Below are 20,559 nucleotides of genomic sequence, written 5' to 3' on the forward strand. Positions count from 1 at the left end.
CACAATATAGGCCCTCCCGTGCCCCCAAGGTCATTGCAGTCTGTTTTTTTTTTACCAGGATCTCAAACCGTGGGACTCTTTATACCTCTCTCAATCTTTTCTTCTACCTGTAATCTTCAGACTGTTAAAACCCAAGCTTGATGTCACCTAGCCGATACCACCTGATTCACCTTGGCTTTCCAGCCAGATGGACCACAATGGCCTCTTCAGGTCCTGTACATTCCTTTTGATACATAGTTGTCAGAGAAAGTGATCCTTTGAGTATGAGAGATAGAATAGTGTATCATGTTTTTATAAACTTTGGAACCGGCTAGATGGGCTGCACTGACGTCCTGTGGTCCTTCTACATTCCCATGTTCTTATGTCTTCTCTTATAACATTGGTGATGCCCTGTAATGTGACCCTAGGTCCTTCACCTTGTTTTCTCAAAAAAAGGTGGAGTGTTAGGCTAAACATATTGAATTGGTAATAGCAAAATTAACAAAGAGCATAAGAACATAAGAAATAGGAGCAGGAGTAGGCCATATGGCCCCTTGAGCCTGCTCCGCCATTCATTCAGATCATGGCTGATCTTCAACTCCACTTTCCTGCCCGATCCCCATATCCCTTGATTCCCCTAGAGTCCAAAAATCTATCTATCTCAGCCTTGAATATACTCAACGACTCAGCATCCACAGCCCTCTGGGGTAGAGAATTCCAAAGATTCACAACCCTCTGAGTGAAGAAATTCCTCCTCATCTCAGTCTTAAATGGTCGACCCCTTATCCTGCGACTGTGCCCCCTTCTAGACTCTCTAGCCAGGGGAAACAACCTCTCAGCATCTACCCTGTCAAGCCCCATTGGAATCTTATATGTTTCAATGAGATACTTCCATTACGTTAACTCCTCAGCTGGAGATGATGAGTCATTGCAAGGAGAGAAAATATGAACTCGAAAAATAAGACATAAAAAAGGGAAATGTTTCTGAAGTGGAACAAAGATTTTTATTAAAACACTTCAGAAAGAATACAGAACAAAGATTGCTGAATTGGTATGCATTTGGCAGTCATATTTCACATAGCTTCAGCAGTTCTTGTTGAAAACCTCCATGCTAGATTAGTGACAGCAGGTCACTGCCAGTATCAGAGCTATGCAGCACCCATCTATTTACAAATAGTGGTTTCAGTTAAAATTGTGGAGCTCAGTTATTGCATAAGTTGTCATCTTGTTAGTTCAGTAAAATAGAAGGTAAAGTTCCTTAAAAATATAAAAGTACAGTTTTTAAAGAAATCTATACAAAGACTATTGGGCAGCACCGAAGACAACAAGCCTATTGTGAGGTTTAAGAGTTAAACATTGTACCAGGAACTTTGCTGGAAGATTAAAATTTAGTTAACGTAGCACGAAATAATTTACTATGCTAATTATCCTTGTTATGGTGCTACCATATTACACCCTGTCTCCACCTTTCATACAAATGCTGTGAGATTTAAATGCTCACTCCCCCCCCAACACAAATCTAAGACATTTTGATTCTCACACCCTGGAGATTCTGCACACGACAATCATTTTATACCGTGCCTACCAATGTTATCATAAAAATTTTACAAAAGTAGAGGAAAATGGTACAAAATACATCATTTTCAATTCAGTTAGTTATGTTGCACCTTTACCTAATCCTAAAAAGCAGTATAAGGATTTATCGGTATGGAGTCGACGGTGACAGCATTTGGAGTCAGTCAGGGTCTAGTTTTCTTCCTTTTGAAGGCCAGCTTTCTTCTTACCTGAGAAAATGACAACCAACCAATTAAACAACATTCCAAAGAAAGAAGCAGCTCAAAGGAAATTCTAAGACAATGTTAAAGATATAACTTAGTGTTGGTTCCTTGATCTCTGGTACACTAAGAGTTAAAATGGTTTTGATCCAGTGCAACACTTCACTCAGGATGTAAGAATACTTTCTTAATATTGTTTGTTTGAGTAATGTAGGACATCTTGAGGCAAGCTAAATATAGCCTCATCGAAAACACTAGACATAAAGTAGTAAATTTGAATGGTTAGATTTCATCCATTAATTGCAGCATAGTAACATGGGATTTTTCACCCAATCAGCTCTAACTTAATTTAATCATTCCCACATTGGTGATGGGTTTCACACACTCGTCTAACAAAAAATCATTTTAACAAAAAGTGGGAAAATGCCTGTTTTTCTCCTTAATTATCGTGTTACCAATAAAATCACTTTCCCACAAATCGCACATTTCAAAGTTGCAAGCTCCCCCAATTTCACGTGTGACTGGATAATTACAGACTTAAGTAAACATTCTTCCATTTTTCACTAAAGGAGGAAGTTCACCATTTCTAGGGGCGAGGTCCAGTTTGAATATTATTAAAATCAACATATATAGTTGGGGACGGGATGATGCAGAAGTTGGCATATTGGCCAGCACCTTGGTTTGAATCTAGCTCAGGCATCCTCCTTTTATAAAAGAATTTAAATTCTAAGAACTACAGGACTAAAATAAGAAGTTTGTAAAAGGAATATATAAAAAGAAAAGATCTGAGCGAAGATTGTCTCCTTCAGTGAAAAGGAGTTACTGTAGCAAAATCACTTCCATCTCTTTTTATTGTGACTACTCATAAGCGCATTCTTCTAAAGCATCATTTGCTTATGGTTTGGATTATGCTTGGTAAATAAAGGGAAAGAAACAAAGAAAGAGAAAAAGGATAATTTCTATACCAATAATTTGTGTAGCAGGTAAATTAGTGTCAGATATCTGCAGCTGATTTTAAGTCTGCCTATGTAAGACAATTTGTAAGAGTGAAGAGGACGGAGAGAGAGATACCTGAGTGATGGAGGAAAGTGGCAGAAACAAAAGTGAAGGAGAAGAGAGAAAAACAGCGGGGGAGAGAAAATAGAACTGGAGGAGGAGAATTCAAGATTTAAAAGTGAAGGAGAAGAGAGAGAGAAGCAAAGCAGAAAAGAGAGAGAAATGGAGGAGAGAGAGGGAAGAAAGTGAAGAAAGAGAATTTTCCTGTGGGCATCACTCGTCATTTGCACATTAAGTAAATAATATCCTTTTTTATTTACTAAATCAAAAGCAAAATACTGCAGATGCTAGAAATCTGAAATAAAAACAGAAAATGCTGGAAAAGCTCAGCAAGTCAGGCAGCATCCGCAGAGAAAGAGACAGAGTTAATGTTTCAGGTCGAAGACCTTTCGTAAGAACCCTGTAGTCAGTAGTAAGTTCTGACAAAAGGTCTTCGACCTGAAACGTTAACTCTGTTTCTTTCTCCACAGATGCTGCCTCACTTGCTGAGCTTTTCCAGCATTTTCTGTTTTTATTCCTTTTTTATTCATGTAGGCATTTGGATTTGTGATAGGTATACGATATACCAGGGAAGAAACAATCGTAAAAATGTACTTTCTTCTGTTGGTTTGGGTCAGTGCTGAAAGGGTATGTAGTATGCTACCTTCCAATGAAGAGCTTCTGTGAAATCCCTTGCACAATGTTGCAACACACAGCAAATGTTCCATAGGTACCTAAAATGTACCAGCCATGTCCAAATTCAGTGCTGTGGTCAACATTACCGTGCTGGTTGTGCAATGCAAGTCTTCTGCCAATGAGACTATGGAGAGTAATTGTCTGTCTGCTAAGCTTGAGCCTCCTAATACATTGCTCCCCAATCAAGCCAGGACAGCTGATTTTCTGCCAGTGCTGGAAGTATTTCCTGATAATATGCCTCCTATGCCCACACTGCTCTCAAGCATCCTATCCTTCTCCCCCTCTAACTTCTGCGGGAACCACAATCTACATGCAATGATGCTATCCATGTTGTGGCGTCCACAGATACCTGGCAGTTTGTAGTTGAGAATCTAACCAAGCATGCTTAAATGTCATCTCCAACGACGCCTGTTGGCTGGAGTTAATGCCATCTCTAAAGGTTTTAGCTGGAACTTCCCTGTCTGGTGGAATCCCGAAGTAAACTCAGTGGAGCAATGTCCCATTTACTTCACCCCAGACCTTGGCAGATTTTCTCAGGTCAGACTAATGAAATGCTACATGCCAGCAGATTACCGCTCAATTATTATGGTGTTAATCGTACCTTTAATTCTAGCAGCTTTCTCCGTGACCTCGATTGTACCTTCTGTGTGAACCTCTCCAAGGATATTGCTGGCATGACATTGATAGACACCTTCATCTTCCTTCGTCAGTGGGTTAATCTGAGTTACAAGGAAGAATTTGGAAAAGAGGTTGAGTTATATATATTATGTGTAAAAACAGGAATTACTGGAGATAGAACTGTAAACACGCTTGGACTTCCGCAAGGACAAAGATCAATCCAATCAACCTGAACGCTATCCTCCATTGTGTTAGTCTATACACATTAATAAAACCAGGGTGAGGCTTGTAACAACCATTTAAGAGTTTTGGCAATGACCAGTGTGAACGCTTGATATTATTTTCCATCACAAGATCGTTATTGATAAGAAAAAAACATCTTAATTCATCCATCTAGACAGAGAACTTAAAGTCCCCTCATTGCAGCATCCAATTGTTTCCTAAGTGATCGGTTTCCTTAGTGAGTGCAGTACCTCCCTCCTTTCCTAATACAACGTTAAAGGGAGTTATGTGTAGGGGAAGCACTTGGCCAGTCTGGGAGAGCTTGTCTAGTGATAAATGTTCCACACCCTGCATTTTAGTCAGAGAATGCTGGTAGATTACACCATGGAGAGGGATCAGAGTGGGGTATTTATAGCCATGCACCATCAGGAGGGGGAAATGCAGGATTTGGAAAATATTGAACTTGTGACCCTGGAAATCCATAACCAATAGTGTGTGATCATAGGTCCTCTGTACAGCGTTGAGCATTATTTTCATCCCATTCCATGATGAGACTGCTATTTTGGCTAGAAGGGCAAGAACTCCTCCTGTTTCAGAGAAAACAGCAAACTTAATACTGCATGCACTGTACGTGAATAATTACATGAGAACATGGAGAGCTGCAGCCCCGGGCTAGCCTGTGTGCGTATAAGAAACTAAACTGCTGCAGCTGGTAGCTAAGTGGGAACCTTCCAGAAAGCTCTGTGCTACTTGTCGTTGCTCGCAACATCAATCTTGCACAGATAGGATATTATCATCTATTAAGCAGGCTGGGACATCCCAAAGTGCCTTGCGATGTTTTACTACGTTGAAGGGTGGGGGGTGGGGGGGGAGTGGCCGAGAGGTGGGGGGGATGGATGAGGGGTGTGGGGGTGGGTGGAGGGTGGTGAGGTGGGGGTGGGAGAACTAACACTTTCAAGAATATGTCAAATACATTTATGGCAAGTTATTTTATCTTATATAAAAAAAATGGGGTGTCGTTTGAATAAAATTATTCCCTTATATTTCCCTACCTCTTTAATCGAGAATTCTAAAATCATTGCATCTTAATTTTCTGAAGCAATGCATAACAGTCTGCACAAAATACTTGGGCTGAATCTTTAGATACCACTTCTCCTACCTGCTGGATCCCTCTCATAGATAAAGGTTAATACAGCGCTCCTGGATCCCCAGTAGGGACCACTGCTCACAGGGAGCTGGAGATTGGACTTAAACATGTTTGCCCAGGTTCTCCGACCCGTGCTCCCTTTGAGTGTGACTTTCCGCTAGGAGTTTGGGATTCACCCTAAAGTGCCAGCCAATATTGATGGAAGGATGCATCTCACTGGGAATTCTGTTGCCCATTGATACTCTGGTATAACTTTGCCAAGTTCTACCAGGGGCAGTTTTGTGACAGACTTAACATTGTCACAGTTGTCTCTGTCTGTACCCAGTGCTGTGCCATCTACTCTCTATGTGTGTATAAACTTATTTCTTACCAAAACCCATCCTGTGCTTTCATGTTTGGATGGTCCGCCACGAACCTGAACCGCAACATTCACCCGGTCTCCTGGCAACTCTTCCAAAAGCTTTACTCCCTTGGGGGACTCAGTAACCTGCTCACAACAAATAAATAAACAATAATTAAATGATAAAGAAGACTAGCAAATAAATAAGAAACAATAATACAGTGCAGGACAACACAATGGGAATCTGCAATATTGGATGAACAGAAAGATGTACATGATCCAAAGTATATGCCAATAATTCACACCAGACAATGCTACTCAGTACCCAGCTTTGAGATTTTATAAATTTATAATTTATAAAATAACAAAATAAGAATTTATGGCTAATAATAGTGACATATTTTGGGCCTGCCTTAGATATTCTCTCAGGTACAACACTGCCATCAGCAGTCTGAACAACTTATGTACGGTAGCATATGGTTATGTTATTAGACTAGTAATCCAGAGGCCTGGACTAATAATCCGGAGTCATGAGTTCAAATCCCACCACGGCAGCTGGGGAATTTAAATTCAATTAATTAAATAAAATCTGGAATTAAAATACTAGCATCAGTAATGGTGGCCATGAAACTACCGGATTGTCATAAAAATCCATCTGGTTCACTAATGTCCTATAGGGAAGAAGAACCTGCCCTCCTTACCCGGTCTGGACTATATGTGACTCCAGACCCACAGCAATGTGGTTGATTCTTAATTGCCCTCTGAAATGGCCGAGCAAGCCGCTCAGTTGTAAAATCTCGCTAAAAAAAGTCACAAGAAGAATAAAACCAGACAGACCACCAGAGCATCGGACCACTAGGCACCGGGCACGACAAAGGCAAACCAAGCCCAGTCCACCCTGCAAGTCCTCCTCACTAACATCTGGGGACTTGTGCCAAAATTGGGAGAGCTGTCCCACAGACTAGTCAAGCAACAGCCTGTCATAGCCATACTCACAGAATCATACCTTTCAGCCAACATCCCAGACTCTTCCATCACCATCCCTGGGTATGTCCTGTCCCACTGGCAGGACAGATCGACCAGAGGTGGCGGTACAGTGATATACAGTCAGAAGGGAGTGGCCCTGGGAGTCCTCAACATTGACTCTGGAACCATGAAATCTCATGGCATCAGGTCAAACATGGGCAAGGAAACCTCCTGCTGATTACCACCTACCGCCCTCCCTCAGCTGATGAATCAGTCCTCCTCCATGTTGAACACCACTTGGAGGAAGCACTGAGGGTAGCAAGGGCACAGAATGTACTCTGGGTGGGGGACTTCAATGTCCATCACCAAGAGTGGCTCGGTAGAACCACTACTGACCGAGCTGGCCGAGTCCTGAAGGACATAGCTGCCAGACTGGGCCTGCGGCAGGTGGTGAGCGAACCAAAACGAGGGAAAAATTTACTTGACCTCGTCCTCACCAATCTACCTGTCGCAAATGAATCTGTCCATGACAGTATTGGTAGGAGTGACCACCGCACAGTTCTTGTGGAGACGAAGTCTTGTCTTCGCACTGAGGACACATCCAACGTGTTGTGTGGCACTACCACCGTGCTAAATGGGATAGATTCAGAACAGATCTAGCAGCTCAAAACTGGGCATCCATGAGGTGCTGTGGGCCATCAGCAGCAGCAGAATTGTATTCCAGCACAATCTGTAACCTCATGGCCCGGCATATTCCTAACTCTACCATTACCAACAAGCCAGGGGATCAACCCTGGTTCAATGAGGAGTGTAGAAGAGCATGCCAGGAGCAGCACCAGGCGTACCTAAAAATGAGGTGCCAACCTGGTGAAACTACAACTCAGGACTACATGCAAGCTAAACAGCAGAAACAACATGCTATAGACAGAGCTAAGCGATTCCACAACCAACAGATCAGATCAAAGCTCTGCAGTCCTGCCACATCCAGTCGTGAATGGTGGTGGACAATTAAACAACGAACGGGAGGAGGAGGCTCTGTAAACATCCCCATCCTCAACGATGGCAGAGTCCAGCACGTGAGTGCAAAAGACAAGGCTGAAGCGTTTGCAACCATCTTCAGCCAGAAGTGCCGAGTGGATGATGCATCTCAGCCTCCTCCCGATATCCCCACCATCACAGAAGCCAGCCTTCAGCCAATTCGATTCACTCCACGTGATATCAAGAAACGGCTCAGTGCACTGGATACAGCAAAAGCTATGGGACCTGACAACATCCTGGCTGTAGTGCTGAAGACTTGTGCTCCAGAACTAGCTGCGCCACTAGCCAAACTGTTCCAGCACAGCTACAACACTGGAATCTACCCGACAATGTGGAAAATTGCCCAGATATGTCCTGTCCACAAAAAGCAGGACAAATCCAATCCGGCCAATTACCGCCCCATCAGTCTACTCTCAATCATCAGCAAAGTGATGGAAGGTGTTGTCGACAGTGCTATCAAGCGGCACTTACTCACCAATAACCTGCTCACTGATGCTCAGTTTGGGTTCCGCCAGGACCACCCGGCTCCAGACCTCACTACAGCCTTGGTCCAAACATGGACAAAAGAGCTGAATTCCAGAGGTAAGGTGAGAGTGACTGCTCTTGACATCAAGGCAGCATTTGACCGGGTGTGGCACCAAGGAGCCCTAGTAAAATTGAAGTCAATGGGAATCAGGGGGAAAACTTTCCAGTGGCTGGAGTCATACCTAGCACAAAGGAAGATGGTAGTGGTTGTTGGAGGCCAATCATCTCAGCCCCAGGGCATTGCTGCAGGAGTTCCTCAGGGCAGTGTCCGAGGCCCAACCATCTTCAGCTGCTTCATCAATGACCTTCCCTCCAACAACACTCAAGAAGCTCGACACCATCCAGGACAAAGCAGCCCGCTTGATTGGCACGCCATCCACCACCCTAAATATTCATTCCCTTCAACACCGGCGCACTGTGGCTGCAGTGTGTACCATCCACAGGATGCACTGCAGCAACTCGCCAAGGCTTCTGCGACAGCACCTCCCAAACCACGACCTCTAACACTTAGAAGGACAAGGGCAGCAGGTACTTGGGAACAACACCACCTGTACGTTCCCCTCAAAGTCATACACCATCCCGACTTGGAAATATATCGGCGTTCCTTCATCGTCGATGGGCCAAAATCCTGGAACTCCCTACCTAACAGCACTGTGGGAGAACCTTCACCACACGGACTGCAGCGGTTCAAGAAGGCGGCTCACCACCACCTTCTCAAAGGCAATTAGGGATGGGCAATAAATGCTGGCCTCGCCAGCGACGCCCACATCCCATGAACAAATAAAAAAAAACGTTTGGGAGTCTGCCCATACTGCCCAATATTTAATCATATGATAGTGGAATCCAGGGATGTAACAATTAGAACCCCTCATGATCGAAGCTGGATATCATGTCTTTTAATTGCGCCCTCAAGTGCACTTTTCCAATTTTTCCAAAGATGGATTGAGAACTATTAGGCCGAATATGAATCATTAAGCTGCTTTATTATACAGATAGCAAGTGAATGTACAGAGTAACAGTTAAAGCAAATCCCACTTACTTCACTCAATTTCGCTTCCCTCCTTCAAAAATAGGAAAAAAATAATAAACCACACACTCTGTCACTTTCATGGGCTGACTTGTTCTTGCCATTACCCTTCTTTCTAAACTTCTAACTGCAAAAACTGATCTCCTGCATTCTAGCTTTCAGTTCTTGGCCCCCAGTCTAGAAGGTGCAGTCTCTTGTTTAAAAAAAAGTGACTGGTTTCACACCAGTGGTAGTGCTATTACTGTGACTTCATTTCCATTTGGTGATTTGTGAATAAAATCAGCTACCTCTCCTCCTGTTTTGTGATGCGGGTCCATAGAAACCTTTTCTTCTATTCTCAAAACGAATAGGGGCCATCCTGGCTAAGGGGCTCAGGATGAGACAATTGACCTTCATTGTATCAGTTTAAAATAGACTGTGAGCTATGAAATTCCGCAAACTGGCTCGTCCAGTTTTAATACAATGCCCGCCGCCTGTGGCTTTTATTTAAACCCACACAAATTCACTTTAATTTCAAACGCAGCACTTAAACATAACTCAATTCCAAATCCCTTCTGTGAACAAAATGATAAAAAGTCCCAAAATGTAACAAATGTCAAAGAAATTATCCTGTCAACGCTTTCATATTAGTGGAATATTTGAATTAGGTGAAACTGCCCAATCGGTAATGACCATCTGACTGAGCTGGTAAATTGTCATTCTATAAGAAGTTTGCCAGAATTAGTTATGTGGTAGCAGGCAAAATACTGTGCTCCTACTTACCAAAATAAATTAAATGACAAACATTCTCGTCAAAGATATGCTACATTCCATGCTTTTTAAAGATTACATGTAGGCAATTATCAAATGAAACACTGCAAACAACCAATTTCAGTGACATTGTTGTACACACCCAGGTGAAATGCAACAGCGTGTCGTCTGCCGATTGTCTCATTTCTTTTTGCATGTCTTAGTTATAGGTTGTAGTTTTAGAAATTAAAATGATTTGCAATGATATCTAGGTCAAAAACCCCATCAAAGGTAGTGTTTCCCTGATTTCCTGTTATTTTTAAGATGCCCAGATGCTCTGGCACCATTTTAGATGTCTTGCTTTTCTCTTCGGACTGTAACTCGTGGACATTTGGACCAACTGCCAGTCAAAACTCTTGCTTTTTATGGTGTAGAATCCTTTTTTCCCTAAAGTGAAACACTATCAAGTTACTCTTGAGACCAGGGATCCTGGTAGGTGTTTTAATTATTGCACTCCTTTCCCCACAGTGCTTTGACACACAGGGCTTATTAATAATGTAGCTATGCAATGGCACTTTATCCTGCATTAGGTATTTGAGTTTTAAGGAAAAGTCTATCTTACAATGACTAATTTGCATGTGAAACTTTAGGTGATATCATCTGACAGAGGGGCTGTACATCCAACGACCAACAATTCACCTCCACAGGACCTGCTGCAAAGGAAGACAAAGTCAGGCAATAAAAACTGTGCACAATGCACATCAGGAAGGGCAAGAGATAAAACTTGCCTCATCTCCTAAAGAACGGAGATTGACGGCAACAAAAGAGGTGCAATGTCCGTAGTGGTTATGTTCCAGGACTATTAATCCAAGGGCCGGGACTAATAATCCAGAGACTGTGGCCCCAATATTTACGGGGAGGCGGGGAGTGTGGGGGTGAGGCCGCAAATGGCTGAAGAACCCGACAAGACGGAGGTCCTGCCGAACTTAGTGGCAGGACAGCATTAATGTATTTTAGCTTAGTTTCCTGCCCGGCAGCCAGCAATTGGACAGCCTGACCGGCGGATGGGAGGGAACACCGGCGGCAGGAGGCAGCAGCCAGGGACCCCCTTGGGGTTGGTCCCCGGCAATCGGGAGGTCCGAGAGGCTTGCGATAGGGAGGGGAGAGAGAGGCCCGCAATCAGGAGGGGGGAGAGGCACATGATCGGGAGGGTAGAGGGAGGCCCTTGATTTGGAGGGGGAGAAGCCCGCAATTGGGAGGAGAGAGAGGCCCACAATCGGGAAGAGAATCAGACCCTCGATTGGATGGGGAGAGAGGCTTGCAATCAAGAGGGGAGAGAGGCCCGTGATAGGGAGGGGAGAAAGAGGCCCGTGATCGGGAGGGAGGAGAGGCCCACAATTGGGAGGGGAGAGAGGCCCTACATCGAATGGGGAGAGAGGCTCAGAATTGGGAGGGGAGAGAGAAGCTCTCGATCAGAAGGGGAGTGAGGCCCACGATAGGGAGGGGAGAGAGGCCCATGATTGGGAGGAGAGAGGGGCCCGTGATAGGGACGTCGGAGAGGCTCATGTTTGGGAGGGGGGTGCGGCCTGCGATTGGGAGTGTAACAACGTCCGTCGCCATAAAAATGACAGAAGGAGTGTGCGCGGGGGCAGGGGCCTTGTTCCACGTATATAAATCTTTAACTAAATAAATCTGGAATAAAAAGCTGGTATCATTAAAAGAGATCATGAAGCTGTCGGATGGTCATAAAAACTCAACTGGTTCACTAATGTCCTTTAGCGAAGGAAACTTGCCGTCCTTCCCTGGTCTGGTCTATACACGGCTCCAGTCCCACACCAACGTGGTTGACTCTTAACTGCCCTCTGAAATGGCCTAGAAAGCCACTCAGTTGTAGCAGACCGCTACAAAGAATAAAACTGGTCAGACCAATTGGCAGTCTACCCACCTGCACTCACACATCCTCCTCCCAATGAGTGTGCAGGAGGATATGAGAGCGCAGGAGGGTGTGAGAGCGCAGGTGGGTGTGAGACTGCAGGAGGGTGTGAGAGTGCAGGAGTATGTGAGAGTGCAGGAGGGTGTGAGAGTGCAGGAGGGTGAGAGAGTGCAGGAGGGTGTGAGAGTGCTGGAGGGTGTGAGAGTGCAGGAGGATGTGAGAGTGCAGGAGGGTGTGAGAGTGCAGGAGGATGAGAGAGTGCAGGAGGGTGTGAGAGTGCAGGAGGATGTGAGAGTGCAGGAGGATGTGAGAGTGCAGGAGTATGTGAGAGTGCAGGAGGGTGTGAGAGTGCAGGAGGGTGTGAGAGTGCAGGAGTGTGTGAGAGTGCAGGAGGATATGAGAGTGCAGGAGGGTGTGAGAGTGCAGGAGGATGTGAGAGTGCAGGAGGATGTGAGAGTGCAGGAGAGTGTGAGAGTGCAGGAGTGTGAGAGTGCAGGAGGATATGAGAGTGCAGGAGAGTGTGAGAGTGCAGGAGTGTGAGAGTGCAGGAGGATGTGAGAGTGCAGGAGGATGTGAGAGTGCAGGAGGATGTGAGAGTGCAGGAGGATGAGAGAGTGCAGGAGGATGAGAGAGTGCAGGAGGGTGTGAGATTGCAGGACGATGTGAGAGTGCAGGAAAGTGTGAGAGTGCAGGAGGATGTGAGAGTGCAGGAGGATGAGAGAGTGCAGGAGGATGAGAGAGTGCAGGAGGGTGTGAGAGTGCAGGAGCGTGTGAGAGTGCAGGAGGATGTGAGAGTGCAGGAGGATGAGAGAGTGCAGAAGGATGAGAGAATGCAGGAGGATGAAAGAGTGTAGGAGGATGTGAGAGCGCAGGAGGATGTGAGAGTGCAGGAGGATGACAGAGTGCAGCAGCGTGTGACAGTGCAGGAGGCTGAGAGTGCAGGAGGATGAGAGAGTGCAGGAGGGTGTGAGAGTGCAGGAGGATGAGAGAGTGCAGGAGGATGAGAGAGTGCAGGAGGATGAGAGAGTGCAGGAGGATGAGAGAGTGCAGGAGGATGTGAGAGTGCAGCAGGATGAGAGAGTGCAGGAGGATGAGAGAGTGCAGGAGGGTGTGAGAGTGCAGGAGGATGTGAGAGTGCAGGAGGATGAGAGAGTGCAGGAGGATGAGAGAATGCAGGAGGATGTGAGAGTGCAGGAGGATGAGACAGTGCAGGAGGCTGAGAGAGTGCAGGAGGGTGAGAGAGTGCAGGAGGATGAGAGAGTGCAGGAGGATGAGAGAGTGCAGGAGGATGAGAGAGTGCAGGCGGATGAGAAAGTGCAGGCGGATGAGAAAGTGCAGGAGCGTGTGAGAGTGCAGGAGGATGTGAGAGTGCAGGAGGATGAGAGAGTGCAGGAGGATGAGAGAGTGCAGGAGCGTGTGAGAGTGCAGGAGGATGAGAGAGTGCAGGAGGATGAGAGAGTGCAGGAGGGTGTGAGAGTGCAGGAGCGTGTGAGAGTGCAGGAGGATGTGAGAGTGCAGGAGGACGAGAGAGTGCAGGAGGATGAGAGAATGCAGGAGGATGAAAGAGTGCAGGAGGATGAGAGAGTGCAGGAGCGTGTGAGAGTGCAGGAGGATGTGAGAGTGCAGGAGGATGAGAGAGTGCAGAAGGATGAGAGAATGCAGGAGGATGAAAGAGTGTAGGAGGATGTGAGAGCGCAGGAGGATGTGAGAGTGCAGGAGGATGACAGAGTGCAGCAGCGTGTGACAGTGCAGGAGGCTGAGAGTGCAGGAGGATGAGAGAGTGCAGGAGGATGAGAGAGTGCAGGAGGATGTGAGAGTGCAGGAGGATGTGAGAGTGCAGGAGGATGTGAGAGTGCAGGAGGATGTGAGAGTGCAGGAGGATGTGAGAGTGCAGGAGGATGTGAGAGTGCAGGAGGATGTGAGAGTGCAGGAGGGTGTGAGAGTGCAGGAGGGTGTGAGAGTGCAGGAGGGTGTGAGAGTGCAGGAGGGTGTGAGAGTGCAGGAGGGTGTGAGAGTGCAGGAGGGTGTGAGAGTGCAGGAGGGTGTGAGAGTGCAGGAGGGTGTGAGAGTGCAGGAGGGTGTGAGAGTGCAGGAGGGTGTGAGAGTGCAGGAGGGTGTGAGAGTGCAGGAGAGTGTGAGAGTGCAGGAGTGTGAGAGTGCAGGAGCGTGTGAGAGTGCAGGAGGATGAGAGAGTGCAGGAGGATGAGAGAGTGCAGGAGGATGTGAGAGTGCAGGAGGATGTGAGAGTGCAGGAGGATGAGAAAGTGCAGGAGCGTGTGAGAGTGCAGGAGGATGAGAGAGTGCAGGAGGATGTGAGAGTGCAGGAGGATGAGAGAGTGCAGGAGGATGAGAGAGTGCAGGAGGGTGTGAGAGTGCAGGAGGATGTGAGAGTGCAGGAGGATGAGAGAGTGCAGGAGGATGAGAGAATGCTGGAGGATGTGAGAGTGCAGGAGGATGAGACAGTGCAGGAGGCTGAGAGAGTGCAGGAGGGTGAGAGAGTGCAGGAGGATGAGAGAGTGCAGGAGGATGAGAGAGTGCAGGAGGGTGTGAGAGTGCAGGAGGGTGTGAGAGTGCAGGAGTGTGTGAGAGTGCAGGAGTGTGTGAGAGTGCAGGAGCGTGTGAGAGGGCAGGAGGCTGAGAGAGTGCAGGAGGATGTGAGAGTGCAGGAGGATGTGAGAGTGCAGGAGGATGAGAGAGTGCAGGAGGATGAGAGAATGCAGGAGGATGAAAGAGTGTAGGAGGATGAGAGAGTGCAGCAGGATGAGAGAGTGCAGGAGGATGAGAGAGTGCAGGAGGGTGTGAGAGTGCAGGAGGATGAGAGAGTGCAGGAGGATGAGAGAGTGCAGGAGGATGAGAGAGTGCAGGAGGATGAGAGAGTGCAGGAGGGTGTGAGAGTGCAGGAGGGTGTGAGAGTGCAGGAGGATGAGAGAATGCAGGAGGATGTGAGAATGCAGGAGGATGTGAGAGTGCAGGAGGATGAGAGAGTGCAGGAGGATGAGAGAATGCAGGAGGATGTGAGAATGCAGGAGGATGTGAGAGTGCAGGAGGATGAGACAGTGCAGGAGGCTGAGAGAGTGCAGGAGGGTGAGAGAGTGCAGGAGGATGAGAGTGCAGGAGGGTGTGAGAGTGCAGGAGGGTGTGAGAGTGCAGGAGGGTGTGAGAGTGCAGGAGTGTGTGAGAGTGCAGGAGTGTGTGAGAGTGCAGGAGTGTGTGAGAGTGCAGGAGCGTGTGAGAGTGCAGGAGGATGTGAGAGTGCAGGAGGATGAGAGAGTGCAGGAGGGTGTGAGAGTGCAGGAGGATGTGAGAGAGCAGGAGGATGAGAGAGTGCAGGAGGATGAGAGAGTGCAGGAGGATGAGAGAGTGCAGGAGGATGAGAGAGTGCAGGAGGATGAGAGAGTGCAGGAGGGTGCGAGAGTGCAGGAGGATGTGAGAGAGCAGCAGCGTGAGAGTGCAGGAGGATGAGAGAGTGCAGGAGGATGAGAGAGTGCAGGAGGATGAGAGAGTGCAGGAGGATGAGAGAGTGCAGGAGGATGAGAGAGTGCAGGAGGGTGTGAGAGTGCAGGAGGATGTGAGAGTGCAGGAGGATGAGAGAGTGCAGGAGGATGAGAGAGTGCAGGAGTGTGTGAGAGTGCAGGAGTGTGTGAGAGTGCAGGAGCGTGTGAGAGTGCAGGAGGATGTGAGAGTGCAGGAGGATGAGAGAGTGCAGGAGGGTGTGAGAGTGCAGGAGGATGTGAGAGAGCAGGAGGATGAGAGAGTGCAGGAGGATGAGAGAGTGCAGGAGGATGAGAGAGTGCAGGAGGATGAGAGAGTGCAGGAGGATGAGAGAGTGCAGGAGGGTGTGAGAGTGCAGGAGGATGTGAGAGAGCAGCAGCGTGAGAGTGCAGGAGGATGAGAGAGTGCAGGAGGATGAGAGAGTGCAGGAGGATGAGAGGGTGCAGGAGGGTGTGAGAGTGCAGGAGGATGTGAGAGTGCAGGAGGATGTGAGAGTGCAGGAGGATGAGAGAGTGCAGGAGGGTGTGAGAGTGCAGGAGGATGAGAGAGTGCAGGAGGATGAGAGAGTGCAGGAGGATGAGAGAGTGCAGGAGGGTGTGAGAGTGCAGGAGGATGTGAGAGTGCAGGAGGATGAGAGAGTGCAGGAGCGTGTGAGAGTGCAGGAGGGTGTGAGAGTGCAGGAGGATGTGAGCGTGCAGGAGGGTGTGAGAGTGCAGGAGCGTGTGAGAGTGCAGGAGCGTGTGAGAGTGCAGGAGGATGAGAGAGTGCTGGAGGGTGAGAGAGTGCAGGAGGGTGTGAGAGTGCAGGAGGGTGTGAGAGTGCAGGAGGATGAGAGAGTGCAGGAGGGTGTGAGAGTGCAGGAGGGTGTGAGAGTGCAGGAGGATGAGAGAGTGCAGGAGGGTGTGAGAGTGCAGGAGGGTGTGAGAGTGCAGGAGGATGAGAGAGTGCAGGAGGGTGTGAGAGTGCAGGAGGATGAGAGAGTGCAGGAGGATGTGAGAGTGCAGGAGGGTGTGAGAGTGCAGGAGGATGAGAGAGTGCAGGAGGGTGTGAGAGTGCAGGAGGATGTGAGAGTGCAGGAGGATGAGAGAGTGCAGGAGGATGAGAGAGTGCAGGAGGGTGTGAGAGTGCAGGAGGATGAGAGAGTGCAGGAGGATGTGAGAGTGCAGGAGTGTGTGAGAGTGCAGGAGGATGTGAGAGTGCAGGAGGATGAGAGAGTGCAGGAGGGTGTGAGAGTGCAGGAGGATGTGAGAGTGCAGGAGGATGAGAGAGTGCAGGAGGATGAGAGAGTGCAGGAGGGTGTGAGAGTGCAGGAGGATGAGAGAGTGCAGGAGGATGAGAGAGTGCAGGAGGATGTGAGAGTGCAGGAGGGTGTGAGAGTGCAGGAGGATGAGAGAGTGCAGGAGGGTGTGAGAGTGCAGGAGGATGAGAGAGTGCAGGAGGATGTGAGAGTGCAGGAGGATGAGAGAGTGCAGGAGGGTGTGAGAGTGCAGGAGGATGTGAGAGTGCAGGAGGATGAGAGAGTGCAGGAGGATGTGAGAGTGCAGGAGGATGAGAGAGTGCAGGAGGGTGTGAGAGTGCAGGAGGGTGTGAGAGTGCAGGAGGATGAGAGAGTGCAGGAGGGTGTGAGAGTGCAGGAGGATGTGAGAGTGCAGGAGGATGAGAGAGTGCAGGAGGATGTGAGAGTGCAGGAGGGTGTGAGAGTGCAGGAGGGTGTGAGAGTGCAGGAGGGTGTGAGAGTGCAGGAGGATGAGAGAGTGCAGGAGGATGAGAGAGTGCAGGAGGGTGTGAGAGTGCAGGAGGATGAGAGTGCAGGAGGATGAGAGAGTGCAGGAGGGTGTGAGAGTGCAGGAGGATGAGAGAGTGCAGGAGGGTGTGAGAGTGCAGGAGGATGAGAGAGTGCAGGAGGATGAGAGAGTGCAGGAGGATGAGAGAGTGCAGGAGGGTGTGAGAGTGCAGGAGGATGAGAGAGTGCAGGAGCGTGTGAGAGTGCAGGAGGATGAGAGAGTGCAGGAGGATGAGAGAGTGCAGCAGCGTGTGAGAGTGCAGGAGGATGTGAGAGTGCAGGAGGATGTGAGAGAGCAGCAGCGTGTGAGAGTGCAGGAGGGTGTGAGAGTGCAGGAGGATGAGAGAGTGCAGGAGGATGTGAGAGTGCAGGAGGATGAGAGAGTGCAGGAGGATGAGAGAGTGCAGGAGCGTGTGAGAGTGCAGGAGGATGTGAGAGTGCAGGAGGATGAGAGAGTGCAGGAGCGTGTGAGAGTGCAGGAGGATGTGAGAGTGCAGGAGGATGTGAGAGTGCAGGAGGATGTGAGAGTGCAGGAGCGTGTGAGAGTGCAGGAGGATGAGAGAGTGCAGGAGGATGAGAGAGTGCAGGAGGGTGTGAGAGTGCAGGAGGGTGAGAGAGTGCAGGAGGGTGTGAGAGTGCAGGAGGGTGAGAGAGTGCAGGAGGGTGTGAGAGTGCAGGAGGATGAGAGAGTGCAGGAGCGTGTGAGAGTGCAGGAGGATGTGAGAGTGCAGGAGGATGTGAGAGTGCAGGAGGATGAGAGAGTGCAGGAGCGTGTGAGAGTGCAGGAGGATGTGAGAGTGCAGGAGGATGTGAGAGTGCAGGAGGATGTGAGAGTGCAGGAGGATGAGAGAGTGCAGGAGGATGAGAGAGTGCAGGAGGATGTCAGAGTGCAGGAGGATGTGAGAGTGCAGGAGGATGTGAGAGTGCAGGAGGATGTGAGAGTGCAGGAGGATGAGAGAGTGCAGGAGGATGTGAGAGTGCAGGAGGATGAGAGAGTGCAGGCGGATGAGAGAGTGCAGGCGGATGAGAGAGTGCAGGAGGATGTGAGAGTGCAGGAGGATGTGAGAGTGCAGGAGGATGAGAGAGTGCAGGAGGATGTGAGAGTGCAGGAGGATGAGAGAGTGCAGGAGGATGTGAGAGTGCAGGAGGATGAGAGAGTGCAGGAGGATGTGAGAGTGCAGGAGGATGAGAGAGTGCAGGAGCATGCGAGAGTGCAGCAGCGTGTGAGAGTGCAGGAGGATGAGAGAGTGCAGGAGGATGAGAGAGTGCAGGAGGGTGTGAGAGTGCAGGAGGATGAGAGAGTGCAGGAGGATGTGAGAGTGCAGGAGGATGAGAGAGTGCAGGAGGATGTGAGAGTGCAGGAGGATGAGAGAGTGCAGGAGGATGTGAGAGTGCAGGAGGATGAGAGAGTGCAGGAGGATGTGAGAGTGCAGGAGGATGTGAGAGTGCAGGAGGATGAGAGAGTGCAGGAGGATGTGAGAGTGCAGGAGGATGAGAGAGTGCAGGAGGATGAGAGAGTGCAGGATGGTGTGAGAGTGCAGGAGCGTGTGAGAGTGCAGGAGCGTGTGAGATTGCAGGAGGATGTGAGTGTGCAGGAGGATGAGAGAGTGCAGGAGTGTGAGAGTGCAGGAGGATGAGTGAGTGCAGGAGGATGAGAGAGTGCAGGAGGATGAGAGAGTGCAGGAGGATGAGAGAGTGCAGGAGGGTGTGAGAGTGCAGGAGGATGTGAGAATGCAGGAGGGTGTGAGAGTGCAGGAGGGTGTGAGAGTGCAGGAGGATGTGAGAGTGCAGGAGGGTGTGAGAGTGCAGGAGGGTGTGAGAGAGCAGGAGGGTGTGAGAGTGCAGGAGGGTGTGAGAGTGCAGGAGGATGTGAGAGTGCAGGAGGGTGTGAGAGTGCAGGAGGATGTGAGAGTGCAGGAGGATGTGAGAGTGCAGGAGGATGTGAGAGTGCAGGAGGGTGTGAGAGTGCAGGAGGATGTGAGAGTGCAGGAGGATGTGAGAATGCAGGAGGGTGTGAGAGTGCAGGAGGATGTGAGAGTGCAGGAGGATGTGAGAGTGCAGGAGGATGTGAGAGTGCAGGAGGATGTGAGAGTGCAGGAGGATGTGAGAGTGCAGGAGTGTGAGAGTGCAGGAGGATGAGAGAGTGCAGGAGGATGAGAGAGTGCAGGAGGATGAGAGAGTGCAGAAGGGTGTGAGAGTGCAGGAGTGTGTGAGAGTGCAGGAGTGTGAGAGTGCAGGAGGATGAGAGAGTGCAGGAGGATGAGAGAATGCAGGAGGATGAGAGAGTGCAGGAGGATGAGAGAGTGCAGAAGGGTGTGAGAGTGCAGGAGTGTGTGAGAGTGCAGGAGGATGAGAGAGTGCAGGCGGATGAGAGAGTGCAGGCGGATGAGAGAGTGCAGGCGGATGAGAGAGTGCAGGAGGATGTGAGAGTGCAGCAGCGTGTGAGAGTGCAGGAGGATGAGAGAGTGCAGGAGGATGAGAGAGTGCAGGAGCGTGTGAGAGTGCAGGAGGATGAGAGAGTGCAGGAGGATGTGAGAGTGCAGGAGGATGTGAGAGTGCAGCAGCGTGTGAGAGTGCAGGAGGATGAGAGAGTGCAGGAGGATGAGAGAGTGCAGGAGCGTGTGAGAGTGCAGGAGGATGAGAGAGTGCAGGAGGATGTGAGAGTGCAGGAGGATGAGAGAGTGCAGGAGGATGTGAGTGTGCAGGAGGATGAGAGAGTGCAGGAGTGTGAGAGTGCAGGAGGATGAGAGAGTTCAGGAGGATGAGAGAGTGCAGGAGGATGAGAGAGTGCAGGAGGATGACAGAGTGCAGGAGGGTGTGAGAGTGCAGGAGGATGTGAGAATGCAGGAGGGTGTGAGAGTGCAGGAGGGTGTGAGAGTGCAGGAGCGTGTGAGAGTGCAGGAGTGTGTGAGAGTGCAGGAGGGTGTGAGAGTGCAGGAGGATGAGAGAGTGCAGGAGGATGTGAGAGTGCAGGAGGATGTGAGAGTGCAGGAGGATGTGAGAGTGCAGGAGGATGTGAGAGTGCAGGAGGATGTGAGAGTGCAGGAGGATGTGAGAGTGCAGGAGGGTGTGAGAGTGCAGGAGGATGAGAGAGTGCAGGAGGATGAGAGAGTGTTGGAGGATGTGAGAGTGCAGGAGGGTGTGAGAGTGCAGGAGGATGAGAGAGTGCAGGAGGATGAGAGAGTGTTGGAGGATGTGAGAGTGCAGGAGGGTGTGAGAGTGCAGGAGGATGAGAGAGTGCAGGAGGATGAGAG

At 49.3% G+C, this 20,559-nt stretch overlaps 1 protein-coding gene across 1 annotated transcript in view; it reads right to left on the reverse strand.

The window, feature by feature from the left end:
- Positions 1–960: 960 nt before the first annotated feature.
- The window catches only part of LOC137328820 (insulin-like growth factor-binding protein-like 1), a 67,411-nt gene continuing 47,812 nt past the window's right edge, over positions 961–20,559 (reverse strand). Inside the window, exons 3-5 of the mRNA XM_067994367.1 lie at positions 5,843–5,959; positions 4,087–4,204; positions 961–1,763 (exon numbers count right to left, since the gene is read on the reverse strand). Of these exons, the coding sequence (XP_067850468.1) occupies positions 1,726–1,763; positions 4,087–4,204; positions 5,843–5,959 (273 nt within the window). The 3' untranslated portion in view covers positions 961–1,725. The remainder of the gene's footprint in view (positions 1,764–4,086; positions 4,205–5,842; positions 5,960–20,559) is intronic.

The sequence above is a fragment of the Heptranchias perlo genome, chromosome 1 (assembly GCF_035084215.1).
Source record: "Heptranchias perlo isolate sHepPer1 chromosome 1, sHepPer1.hap1, whole genome shotgun sequence".
Lineage (NCBI taxonomy): Eukaryota > Metazoa > Chordata > Chondrichthyes > Hexanchiformes > Hexanchidae > Heptranchias > Heptranchias perlo.